Source organism: Equus quagga, chromosome 16, assembly GCF_021613505.1.
Source record: "Equus quagga isolate Etosha38 chromosome 16, UCLA_HA_Equagga_1.0, whole genome shotgun sequence".
Taxonomy (NCBI): domain Eukaryota; kingdom Metazoa; phylum Chordata; class Mammalia; order Perissodactyla; family Equidae; genus Equus; species Equus quagga.
In genome coordinates, this window is record NC_060282.1 from 36,520,525 (window position 1) to 36,534,436 (window position 13,912).

The window sequence follows — 13,912 nt, forward strand, 5'->3', positions numbered from 1 at the left end:
CATGCTGCCACCACACTAACTTCTGTTTAGGAAGTTAGAAACCACAAATTTTCCCCATCTGCCATGGTCTTTTATTGACCCAAGTGGACCGAAAAAAGGGAAGCCAATGGCCATCATCTCAAATGCAGAGGCACTGCTCCTAACTTTTGAAGAAGCTGACCTGAACTCATAAAAAATTGTATTACATATTCTGGATTAAAAATTGGAGAGATGATCCACGATTACACCAGGTCTACAAGGCTCTCAAGGCAATTAAGTGGAGACAAGATTTTCTTTGCAACAAAGGGTGCTGGAACAAACAGATATCAATATGGAAAAAAACCAGATTTCAACCCTTCCCTTATGCCATATATAGAAATTACCTCAAAATGGATCACAAACCTACATGTAAGAGGTAAAACTATTAAAAGTCTGGGGGAAAAAAACAAAAGAAAATCTTTGTGACACTGGGTTAGGCCAAGACTTCCTGAATAGTCTATTAAAAGTATAAACTATAGGGGCTGGCCCAGTGGCACAGCGATTAAGTTCACATATTTTGCTTTGGCAGCCCAGGGTTCGCCAGTTCCGGTCCCAGGTGCGGATCTACACACCGCTTATCAAGCCATGCTGTGGCAGGTGTACCACATATAAAGTAGAGGAAGATGGGCACAGATATCTAGCTCAGGGCCAGTCTTCCTCAGCAAAAAGAGGAGGATTGGCAGCAGATGTTAGCTCAGGACTAATCTTCCTCAAAAAAAAAGTATAAACTATATAATAAAAAATTGATCAAGTGAACTTTATCAAGATTAAATACTGTTGCTCTTTGAAAGGTACAGTTAAGAAAACCAAAAGCCTACCAGACTATAAAACACATAACTGACTTCACATTATTTAAGGAACTCTTACAACTTAAGAAGAGGAAGACATAATAACCCAATTTAAAAATTAGGCAAAATAGGGGCCAGCCCCATGGCCAAGTGGTTAAGTTCGTGCACTCCGCTTTGGCGACCCAGGATTTCACCCATTTGAATCCTGGGTGCGGACATAGCACCACTCATCAAGCCATGCTGAGGCGGCATGCCACATAGCACAACTAGAATATACAACTGTGTACTGGGGGGCTTTGGGGAGAAGAAGAAAAAGAAAATGAGGAAGATTGGCAACAGATGTTAGCTCAGGGCCAATCTTTCAAAAAAACTTGGCAAAATATTTGAACAGACATTTCACAAAAGAAGCTATAGCAATGGCCAAATGAGCACATGAGATGATGTTGAACATCACAGACATCAGAGAAATGCATATTCAAAGCACAATGAGACATCATCACATACCCACTAAGACAGCTAACGTTAAAAAGACTGACGTCAAAAAGTTTGGGCAAATAGACACATGAAAAGATGTTCATCATCACTAATCATCAGGGAAATGCGAATCAGAACTACACCAAGATATCACCTTACACCTGTTAGAATGGCAAAAATAACCAAAACAAAAAGTGACAAATGTTGGAAAGGTTGTGGAGAAAAAGGAACCCTGTTGGTGGGAAGGCAAACTGGTGCACCCACTATGGAAAACAGTATGGAGATTTCCCAAAAAATTAAAAATAGAAATACCATATGACCCAGCCATCCCACTACTGGGTATCTATCCAAAGAACTTGAAATCAGCAATTCCAAAAGTCTGATGCACCCCTATGTTCATCGCAGCATTATTTACAATAGCCAAGATGTGGAAGCAACCTAAGTGCCCATCAACTGATGATTGGATAAAGAAGATATGGTACATATATACAATGGAATACTATTCAGCCATAAAAAAGGATAAAATCGTCCCGTTCACAACAACATGGATGGACCTTGAGGGTATTATGCTAAGTGAAATAAGCCAGACAGAGAAAGATGAACTCTGTATGACTCCACTCATAGGTGGAAGTTAAACATATAGACAAAGAGAACTGATTGGTGGTTACCAAGGGAAAGGGGGGGGTGGGGGGAGGGCACACAGGGTGAAGTGGTGCACCTACAACATGACTAACAATAATGTACAACCGAAATTTCACAATACCATAATCTTAATAAAAAGTTTAAAAAAAAAGTTTGGGCAAGGATGTGGAAAACAGGAATCCTCATATTTTGCTGGTGGGAATGACAATGGTCCAGCCACCTTGAAACACCATATACATGACTGCTCACGGCAGCATTATTCGTAATCGCCAAAAACAGGCAGCAACCAAACGTCAACTGGTGAACAGATAAATTGTGACATATGCTTACCACAGAATACCATTCAGCAATTTAAAAAAACAATAGAAGCAACAAAATAAGTGAATCTCAAAAATATTACACTAAGTGAAAGAAGACAACATAAAAGACTATACACTCTATCATTCCATTGTGAAATTTTAGAAAAAGCAAAACTATATTGGGGCTGGCCCTGTGGCCGATTGGTTAGTTTCCCACACCCTGCTTCAGCAGCCTGGGATTTCGCCGGTTTGGATCCCGGGCACAGACATGGCACCGCTCATCAAGCCACGCTGAGGCAGTGTCCCATATGCCACAACTGGAAGGACCCACAACTCAAAATGTGCAACCATGTACCAGGGGGCTTTGGGGGGAAAAAGGAAAAATAAAATCTTAAAAAAAAAAAAAAGAAAAGCTATAGTTACAGAAGGCAGATTAGTGCTCACCAAGTACAAGAGAGAGGAGAGTGCTTCAAGTACAGGGCACTGAAGGAAACCTTTAGGGTGAAGGAAGTGTCTACTGATCCTGAGGTTGGTTACACAACTATATACAATTACCAAAACTTTCAAACTGTGCACTTTAAACTTGGGAATTCAAACAAGCGAGCAAAGATCACTGTTTCTGTAAGTTCTACGGGCACTGAGAAGAATACGTAGTCTCCGTTTGTAAGGTAGAAAGTGCGCACACAGATACACACTACTATTGATAACACAAATTCTTGAGTATTCAATCAGACTACGTCTTAAAGAGCTATATTTTTAAAAAGAATGGACATGCAACTCTTTAGCTACCGTTTAGAAGGTTACAAACTAGAAGAGATCAAGGTGAAGACTTTACAAAGGAGGAGGTTTCCACACAAGCATCTCTTCATTCCTCAGAAGTATTTAATTTTAAGACTAAAACAAAGAAAGGAATGTGTCATCTAAGAGTCAAGAAAAACAGAAATTTTCCTCTACACACACAGCCCGATGGTTTATTAAAACCTGCTTATAAAGAAAGGTACAAACGCATTTTTTTAAAAAACCCTAGCTTGCAATTTAAGTCATTTACTTCACTTAAAAAGCGAATAGAGAAATAAAATTAGCTGGGGGTTCTGGGTTTAGGTTCCAGCTGTGGATAAAAGAGCGAGGGACTCACCTCTGTGGTTCCGTCCTTGAAGCTCTCGCTGTAAGTGCTGTCCGGGGTGCTGCGCTGGTCATCCTTGAGGTAGGTGCTATGGCCCACCATGGAGGGCACGCCATACTGAGTCTGTTCAAAGATAACCACACGTTGCTCCTCACCATCTCCCCTGGGGTAGTGCACGGGTGGGGCCATGAAAACCGGCGTGAAATCTTCAGCTTTCACCACTGTGATTCCTGACACGGGGACGACGGCTGGGCTCTCGGGGACATTCGTGCTGTACTGTTCCCGTTTTGAATTCTCCAGGTGGTCTTGATTTAGGGAAAGGTTTACTGGAACAGTCTTTAGGACCTGCACTCGGTTTTCTCCTCCACTCAAATTACTCTGGGCTTCACTGGTGCCAAGACAGTTTCTGTGTGTTTAAACCCGCACCCCGCAACATAATAGAATTAGAAAAATCACTATTTTGCAACTCCTAATAAAATAACTGATGCAGGCAATAATCAGTGGATGCTAATGCCATTAGGAAAAAGGTTGATGGCGAACTCTACAACAGAACGCAATGAATCTTTGCATCGCCAGCAGTAGAACAACTACACATGTGCCTCCCGGTATCATGCAATCAGACCCATCTATAAAGACCTATTTCAAAAAAAAAAAAAAGTTGACTCTAAATCTAAGCAAGCTTTGTATCTAACTTCCAGCTCTCAGGAAATACAGGAGCTGAAAGAATGACTTAAACAACATCAAAAAGAAACAATCACACAAACCAGAATGTAGCACATCTTACTGATCTGGTTTCTTCAATAAGTCAGAAGCATGAAAAAAGAAAGAAAAGTGGGGGCTTGTTCTAGATTAAGAGATTTAAAAGACATAATCAAATATGATGAGTAGATCTTGTTTGGCTCCTGATCTGAAAAAACGAAGAGGCGTTTATGAGGCAATGGGATTTTTGAGGGGATTGAATACGGACTGGGGGTTAGGTGATACTAAGGAAGTATTGTTAATTTAGCTGGATGTGATAATGATTTTGAGATTATGTAATACAATGTCCTTGTTTATTGAGAGATACAAATCAGCAGTGGTTAGAAGTGAAATGACATGATGTCAAGGACTTACTTTAAATACTATTGCAATAAAAAAAGAAAAGAAAGGAAAAGGGAAAGGATGAGATGAAGTAGGTGGAACAGTTATCGCTGGGGACCTGAGTGTTGGGAGCCTCATTATACTGTCCTCTTTACTTCTGGATATGTTTGAAAGGTTTCAAAAGAAGAAGTTTAAAACAGCTTTTAAAAAAAGGTGGAGACAGGAAAATAATTCAAAGGGAGGAACTGGGAAAAATATTTTTCACTGTTCTGTGGACTAAACTCCTTGCAGGAAATATAAGATAATAAGAGTTTACCATTAAACTATTTTCACTAAATTGAAAAATAACATGAGCTCATTGATACCCTTAGCACTGAATTATTTTCGGGGCTTAAGAAAGTGGTATAACTGGGTTTATGTAAAACAAGATCTCTCAGACCTCAGACCTCCTGGCTGGTACAAAGAGAAAGGAAAAGATTCAAACAATTAATTCTTGCCAGGCTAGGATGAAATACTTTCATTTATACTAGGGAATTCTGGGACAGAGCAGAAGGAAAGAGAAACTTATTAATGAAAGAGTACTGTGATAGCAAAATGATTTTACTAGCAAAGTCCCTGTGGTCAATAAAATTTGGGGTCACCTATCACTTATTTATGAGTTGTTCTGAATGACATGGAGAGAAAATACATGTTTTGCATGGAGCCCCGTCTCCCACGTCTACTTTTTTAAAACTAGCATGTGCTTTCTGGCAATTACTGGCATCTCTCACTGAGAGAAATATTTGAACAAAATTGGTTCTTCCAAGAATTGAGCTCTCCTGGCTGCTCTCTGTAAAGAAAGTCCATTAGCCTCTGAGCGTGCCTACCTCTCAAGCAGGATTTGGTATTTTTAGCTTTGATTTTTCAGATAAAACTTCAAAGTGAAGCTTGAGGAAAGAATGGCTCCACACGAACAAAGCCAACACAAAAATATCAAAACTTCTCTGAGTCTGTCACAGATCTGTAGAAATAATTCTAGAAAATAATCCTTTAAAGAATAAAATCACAAGTCTACAAACATTCTGGCTTTAAATAATAACCTGCTTTCATGGACAAATCAATACAGCGAATCTGTACATAAGACACAGTGAAAATTTAGAAATTATGCTTAATCTGAATCCAGTTAGCTGGGTAATGCCAACACCCAGACCACCCATTTATATCAGCATTTCCTAAACCCCACTGTTTAGAACATTGCATGGAATACTCATAAATGTTCCTCAAAGAAAGGAGTTCATGATAAAATCAGTATTAAGAAAAGAAACCATTGCCATTAACAAGACCACCCTAGGTGGGTCACAAACACCGTGAGCACAGTAAAGGCCCCCAGGTGTTCCTTCGCCTGTTGAATTGTAACCCAGAATTTCCCAAACTCATTTACCCCAAGCCCTTTTGTGGAGGATTAACTATTAATACGTGTGTATAATGTTCTGAATGTTGGGTATAGAAGGGTTGGTCTACGTTTATTAGCTACCAAAGCAATTATTCAGTTTCTGCTCCTCTGGGCTTTGCACAAGCACAGACCTACTAGCTTTGCCAAAATATTCAAAGTTAACCAACTCCTCTATAGTTGGAGTTCATTTCAGGCCAAATTTCCTAATTTTTTAATCCATGCCAAACACATGAATTTTAAACAAGAAACACAAGTGAAAATATTTTGAACATTGTTATAAACAAACAAATAAGCAAACTACGGAGTTATATAAATCTAGTTGTCATTATTACCATATGGTAAGGAAATAATCGATTCAGCACCATCCTATAACGTGTAACTATGCCTCCATAGAACGGCATCAGCTTTAGAAGCTGACGCCAGAGAACCTCAGAAGGACATCCAAAAAATGGATGATTTGAACAAAGTAAGAATTATTGTGAGATACTGACTCACCTGTGATAGAATTTAAAATCGAAACAAATATTATAATTCGAGAAAAAATGCAATGCTAAGAATGTTACATTAAATTGTACTTTTTAAAAAATTTGCATCATGTCACAGACATTTGTAATGATATCATGTTAGCACATGGCACCTTAAGTAGTGAATACACTGCAGATCAAATGATATCCTTCCAAATTACACTCAACCAGAAGTCTACTAAGCCGTAATTAGTCTATACAAGGTTGTTTCATCTACACCTCACTGACATTTTTTTTAAGGTGCTTCATTGAAGTCACAAAAATAACCATCAAAATACGAGTGGCTGTCACTCTTCAAAGTTGTTTTAAAAGATGCTTTAACAAAAAATGGCCTTTTTTGCCTATGATGATGCAGACAGAGCACACACCTTAGACCCATTTTTCCCTGACTCCGGTATGAGTACCGGGATAGGACTTAGCAGACAGCATATGCTTGGCTTAATAAACACTGGCTGGATGGAGGAAAAGTTACAGACCCGAAGAGCATCAGCCTCTTTCTCCCTGTCATCACTGCTGCCCATTAGGGCCCAGAGCCCAGGGCAGCATGGAGCCTCAGAAGGTCCCTGTGGAACTGCACTCAGATGCACATGGCCTTAATCTTCAGCTGGGGGTCTACCTTGGAGGTGATGCATAGCAAAGGGCTGCTTGTTGGTGAAGTGGCCCCCACTGCTAGTCACATATCAAGATCATAATGTCCCAAACAGTTCCTATGAAGACCAGGTAGGATTCTGACATATATCCTAGCAGGAGATTTCATTGCTCATGGCTTCATATTTCCATGGGAAAAACCTCCAACAGAAAAGCACTGTGGCGTCTCCATCCCTCTGCAGGGGAGCTGGATTGGTGAGTTTGAGAGAAGTAGCTGAGAAAGGTGGTTCAGTTCTTTCTGGTACCCTCTTTATGTCTGAATCACCTTGGCCAAAGACAGGGGACACTCCAGTCACCCTTGCCATACCATAAGTGGCCTGTCCCTTCAGGGAGGCCTGAAGTCCTGCCTGGGACTGGATGAGTAGACACAGCTAAGTCAGGAATGAAACGTTACAAACTACGGAATCAAAATCACATTCTCTAATTGGCTTTATCAGAAATAAAACTGATTTTTATTTTTTTCAACTTCAATCTATCTGACTGTGTCTTGTTTTTCAACGGGTTCTTAATTCAGGATTGCAGGAAAGGGGTGTTACACAATGATCTCCGACATCCGTCCTGCCCCCGCACCCTGACGGTGTCCACTGCTACCCCTGGCTCCCCACCAGCTGCCTCCCTGGGCTGAGAAACAGCCCCAACCCCTTCCTCTCCCCTCATGGAAATCAAGCTTCTGGTGTCTCGCTCCCTCACAGGTCTCATCACAGGTAAACAGCAATGGGGTTGACAGAAAAGTTCACTCCAGCAGTGGTCTATCTTGCCAGCATATCACCTCTAACTCTTCGGATTTTCAGCCTCCTTGGAAGGGGGGTATCTGAAGAGCCTGCTGATGACCCTTGGGTGCACAACCAAAAAATGCAATTTGCTCTCCCTACTGAGATCCGGATTTGGTCCAGAATCCAAAAGACAGACAGAGGAAGCTAAGCTTCTTGACATCTCCTCACAAGAACAAAATTTATAGTTTAACATTGTAGTTTTCAAAAAACATAGAAAAAGAGTTATTCTGGAAGCCAGGCATATTCCTTTACATAACATCATACCTTTTATCCTGGTCTTCTTGGCTGTCACTTGCTTTGCTTACAGACAGCAGCCTCTTGTCTCGAGGAACCTGGAAACATCACCAACCATCAGTCAGATTTACATAGATGCAACCGTGACCACGCACAGAGCTAGATACCAGCATTAACAAAGAAACCAAAATGAAATAGTCTCCAGGAAGAGCTGGCAGATTTGTTATTGTAGCAAGTGTGGCAATGACAGTGGACCAGACACTAAGGGGTGATGATAAACTTAGGGCCAGGACAATCCTGATTCTGCTGTGCACTGCTGACTTAGCCAACTCTCTCTGGATCTGAGCACCTTCCGAGCCCTCCACATCCTGGGAGTAGATGAGGGGAAAGGAGCACCACGAGTGGAGGGTGACATCTACACCCTTGAGCAGACAGAAAACATCTTGGAGTTACAACAAGCATCCTCTTAAGGAACGGGGAGTGACCCTCCACTCTGATGAGGGACTTCAGGTGCTGACCTGGAGGGGAGCAAACTGGGCATGGGGCAGCACTGGCCAGTGGGGAGCAGCATCCAATACACCTGGACCACCCTTTACCCACCACCCTCCCCACATAGCTGACAGACTTGCTTTCACAATTTTTCTTCTAATGCACTTTTTTATTGTCTTCACAACCACAACACCAACATATTGCCTGAAAGATTATTGAAAAAGTGCTGCTTGAAAGAAGGGACACCCCACCAGCTGTGTTTCTGACCACCATCTAATCGCCTTACTGCATCACACGTCATTTACGTATCTCTGCCATAGTTCTCAAACATGTGAGTAGTAGGTTTGGATTTGTTTGGTTGGTTGGATGATTTTTGTTTTTTGTTTTGTTTTGTTTTGTTTTGTTTTGTTTTGCTTGATCTCCAGATCTTCCTTCCAGCCAAACTCCTTTGCACCCAAAAGACAGTCTGCACTATTTTGACATAAAAGAGCATTCATAAGAAGCATTCCTCTTTTGGACTCCTCCAGCAATTTTTATGGTTTGCACTCACCTGATATATTTGCAAGCCCAGTCAGCAAACAAGGGAGGCAAAACAGCAGGGTGGATAAGATCTGAGAGTGAGACCAGATTGTCTGGCTTCGAATCTCAGCTCTACCACTAACTAAGCTCTGCCTCACTTTCCTCATCTGTAAAATGGACATAATGATAGTCCTATACCTCACAGAAGTTTTAGTAAAATTAAATGAGTTAATTTTTTTTAAAGCACTTAGTGTCTGGTACTTTTTAAGTATTTGTTAAATAAAAATAAAATAAATCAATTGTAAGTCTTTCATTCAAATGTCAATTTTGAGGGTCTACAATGAACCAGGCATTGCTAAGTGCTAGATAGAAATGAGATGACTAAAACGTAGCTCCTATCATCTACTGAAGATGACAGATAAACACAGAATTTCAATATCTAGTATAGCAATGTTCATAACAGCATTGTTCACAATAGCCAAAAGGTAGAAACAACCCAAATATCCATCTACAGATGAATGAATTTTAAAAATGTGATACATACAAACATTGGAATATTATTCAGCCTTAAAAATGAAATTCTGATACATCCTATAATATGGATGAGCCTTGAAGATGTTATGCTAAGTCCCATGTGACTCAATCTATCCACTTCCCTCTGGATGCCCACCTCCTGGTTCAGCCTTCAACTCTTGCCTGGGCTGTTGCATCAGCCGCCTAACTGGTCTCTCCTCTCCTTCACTTAGTCCCTGAAATCCATTCTGGATCTATTAGGAAGATCCACCCAGGTCTGATCCCATTATGCCGTTACTTAAAACTCTTCAATGCTTCCCATTACTCTCAGGAACTTAGCCTTCAAAAGTTTCCCGCCTCAACTTGGGCGGTCCCAGTCACTGCCGTGCACACAGTCGCACTGTAGCTCCGACCTGCAATGCTCCTTCTCACAGCAGAGCCATCAAACAAAGTCCTCTCTGCCTGCAACACACCCCACTCCCCCACTCCACCCTACCCATGCCTTTGCCAGGTTGACTCATGAGCATACTTTAAGACCCATTCAATGTCCACATCCATGATTAGATTACAATCTCCAAGAGTATGTACCTTTGTGCATGGCTATGTCCCAAGTACCTAGAATGTAGTAGGTCCTCACTAAATACTTGTTGAAAGAATGAATCAATCAATCAAAATGGCCCAGAAAAAGCAAAACAAAAGAAGTAGAAGAATTAGGGATTCCCAACACCAACATATGTTAGCAACCCATGGAAGTGAATGTTTACTGTTGCCAAGATGCACCAATGCAATGTGAGCTCTGAGCAGACTGCTCAGTCTTCAGATTTGGGTACACGCAACGAAAGCGGTTATTAACCTTTGGGTTTGCTTCCATCCGGGCCATTTTGAACCATATTTACCTTTGATCTCCTAAAGATTGTCCTCCTTAGAGAAACTGAGACTTCTGGACTCAGGCCCCCCTCTTGAGTCTAGACCCACATTACTGTCTATCAGACAGACCTACCTGGACATCCTACAAGCACATCAAATTCAACACACAATTATCTTTCTCTCCAAAGCCTTTCTTCTGTACTCTTTGTCTTGGTTAATCTGAGAACCATCTTAGACATCTTGCTCCTAGTTATGGGGTCTCCCCACCAACTCATATAGACACACAATCAGTTGCCAGCTTTTATTCAAACAAATACTTAACAACTTCCCAAATACACTGCTTGGTCTCTATTTAGTGTCTCTGTCAGTGGCTTACTTAGGGAAAATCTTACAAATGCTGACCCAGGGAACCCCCACTACCACCTCTTACTTCATCATTTTTTACCTGGACTATTGCAGTGGACTGCTCACTAGATTCTCTGCCCATAACCCAACTCTCTGCTGCTGCTGCTGCTGCTGTAAAATGTGTAAATCATTTCTCCAATCTATCAGGCTTATGTTCAAAATCCTTCAATATTGGAGGCAATGATGCCAAATGGTATGATAGAAGGATCATAGGACATTTCATTTTCTTCTTTAATCCTTCTTGCATTTTCTATAACGTATATGTAAAGCCTAAAATAAAAAGCTGATTTTTAAAAACAATTTCAACAGCTTATGAATATTTATTAGGTCACTTATTCACTCATTCATCCAGCAAAACAACAAGGCCGTGCACCTAGCCCTGGATGCCCATTTGGGAAAATAAAGCCCAGCCCACCAGCCCAGCCTCTTCCTCAGGAAGCCACTGCCTTCCTGACCAGTCTTGATTGCCCATCCCCTTCACTCACCCCTCACAGTTCAGCAAGACTGATTACTTGCAGTCCACTGAGTATAAGCTGGAGTTTGATACCCCGTATTTTCTCATCTCCTGTTCCTTTTGCCTGAAATGCTCTCTCTTCATCTCTCTACCAGATGAACCCTCTTCTGCTTCCCAGTAGAGTTGCTATTGCTTCCTCTGGAAGCCTGAGTTCTCTGGAAGGCTGCTGTATTCTCCTCACTGTTCCTGGAGCACATCCCTTTGTCGGGGAGCACATCCCCACAGCACTTAGCAGCATGCATTGTGGCTAGAGGTTTACAGAACTGAGTCTATGATGGACAGTGACCTCTCTGAGGTCTTAAACTGCGTCCCTCCTGCCTTTGGATATCCAATCCACCCCCATAATATCTGTCACCAGCACCCTCAGGGGAAAAATAAAGTAAGACAGTAAACCAAACCACTTTAAAAACTAACATATGAAATAAAAATAACTAATGGAGTCGTCATGTTTTGCAGTCATGCCTGAAATTCATCCAAAGGTCACACGCCACTTTGGAGCTGCTATTGGTAAATAGCTTAAACTGAATAGAAAACTGGTCTGACGTTTGACCTCTTAAATTATAAGAGATTCTAGAAATATGGTTATCTTCATATAAGTAGCTTAAAATGAATTTTTAAAATTTGAACCCATTTTCAAATGGGTAAATGGGTTCAGAAAAAGGTATTTTTTAAATGACGGACAGCGTTATGGACTGAATTGAGACCCCAAAGTTCCTATGTTGAAGCCCTAACCCCCAGTGTGACTGCATTCGAAGATGACCTTTAAGGGGGTGAGTAAGGTTAAATGAGGTCACAAGGGTGGGGCCCTAAGCTAATGGGACTGATAGCCTTATAAGAAGAGGAAGAGACCCCAAGCGTACGTACACACGAAGGACACGTGAGAACACAGCGAGGATGCAGCCATTTGCAAGCCCGGAAGGAAGAGACACCTCCCAGAAACTAACCCTGCTAGCGCCTTGATCGTGGACTTCCAGCTTTCAGAACTATAAGGAAATAAATTTCTGTTGTTTAAACCCCCCGTTCTGTGGTGTCCTGTTGTGGCAGCCTGAGCAGACTAACACAGACAGGGTAATGAAACAGATATTAGGAAATGCGCAGGATGGTCCTATAATCTTGAGTAAATCCCACTAAGTTGCCTGAACTATAAAATATAAAACCTGATGGGCTTCACTATGGTGACAGTTTAAAAATGTAGGTGAAAAGAATCTGAAATGTATAAACTGTTACACCAAGAGATGCCTTTGCAGTTTCCAAGGACAGGGACCACCATTTCTTGAGCACCTGCTGTGTGTCACACACCCTCCTCTCTCTGACAAAGCCCACCACTATCCCCGCGGGGTGATGTTCTTCAACCTTAGGAGCAAGGAAAAATGGTGTATTTTACCAAAAGAATCAACTACTGCTTACAAAGAGGTATAAAAAGTCCACGGAACTTAAAGGGTAAGATGGCAGCAATCGTTACAATAATTTATCTTCCCAAAGTTTATACTCAAACAACAGAATCTCTTTTTTTCCATTAACATTTTACTTTACTACAGAATGAAGGTGTATCCTCAAAGGAGACTAAACTTTGTTATAACTTTAATACCAGCATATATAAGCTGTGAGCATCAGAGGGCTAATTCAGGCCTGAGAATGACCATGTGAACAGAGTTGTTGGGAACAAGACTAATTCTTTCCATAGACATTAAAACGTTTCAAGCAAAAATATAGTAAAGCTTGTGTGAAGTAAAAGGAGCCGTGTAACTCTACTGGTCCACACAGTCTTAGAAAATATATTATTTCAGTATTTTGTATCCTAAACGAATAAATTAACCATGGAAAATGTTAATTCAACAGAAAGAGTTATAGACTTGGCTACAACTTGAGTTTTATGTAAACTTCCTACTCTACATCTCAAAATATTTTTAGAAGGCAATATTTCAACTTTCCTTTAAATATTAAAAATGTGAGGGGCCAGCCTCTCACATTTTGTGAGTGGCGTAGCAGTTAAGTTTTCGTACTCCACTTTGGCAGCCTGGGGTTTGCCGGTTCACATCCTGGGCGTGGACCTAGCACCACTTATCAAGCCTTGCTGTGGCGGGCATCCTACATATAAAATAGAGGAAAATGGGCACAGATGTTAGCTCAGAATTAATCTTCCTCAAAAAAAAAAAAAAAGAGGAGAGGTAATCCAGGTACCATATTTACTAATACTTAACTATCCTCTGAACCTATGGGAAATAAAATACACTGCTTCCATAAATTACTAATTATTTTCATTTTGGGGTATGCCTCTCTTTCTCATTAATAAAAAATGAATGCCACCTAGGTATTTGAACAGGTATCTGAAGTTATGTCCATTCCACAGCGATGGAATAAAATCTATTTAAAAAAATAACAATTTATTTCTTCAAAATATATCATAATATATTTCTTCAAAGCCTTACAAAATATTCACTAACATATTAGCTTGATATAGTTATAAAAGTTACAAACAGAAGTTGTAATGAGCCTAGTAATTGAATCAGAGTCACTTTAATGACATGTCATTAGATATTAAAGATCAATAAAACTGTCAAGTGTTAACT

General features: G+C 40.7%; 1 protein-coding gene across 4 annotated transcripts in view; it reads right to left on the reverse strand.

The window, feature by feature from the left end:
- Window positions 1-13,912, reverse strand: part of GRHL2 (grainyhead like transcription factor 2) — a 156,080-nt gene that overhangs the window by 94,056 nt on the left and 48,112 nt on the right. For all 4 annotated transcript variants that reach the window (XM_046642041.1, XM_046642038.1, XM_046642037.1 and 1 more), the window contains exons 3-4: window positions 8,066-8,133; window positions 3,357-3,750 (exon numbers count right to left, since the gene is read on the reverse strand). In XM_046642041.1, the coding sequence (XP_046497997.1) occupies window positions 3,357-3,750; window positions 8,066-8,133 (462 nt within the window). The remainder of the gene's footprint in view (window positions 1-3,356; window positions 3,751-8,065; window positions 8,134-13,912) is intronic.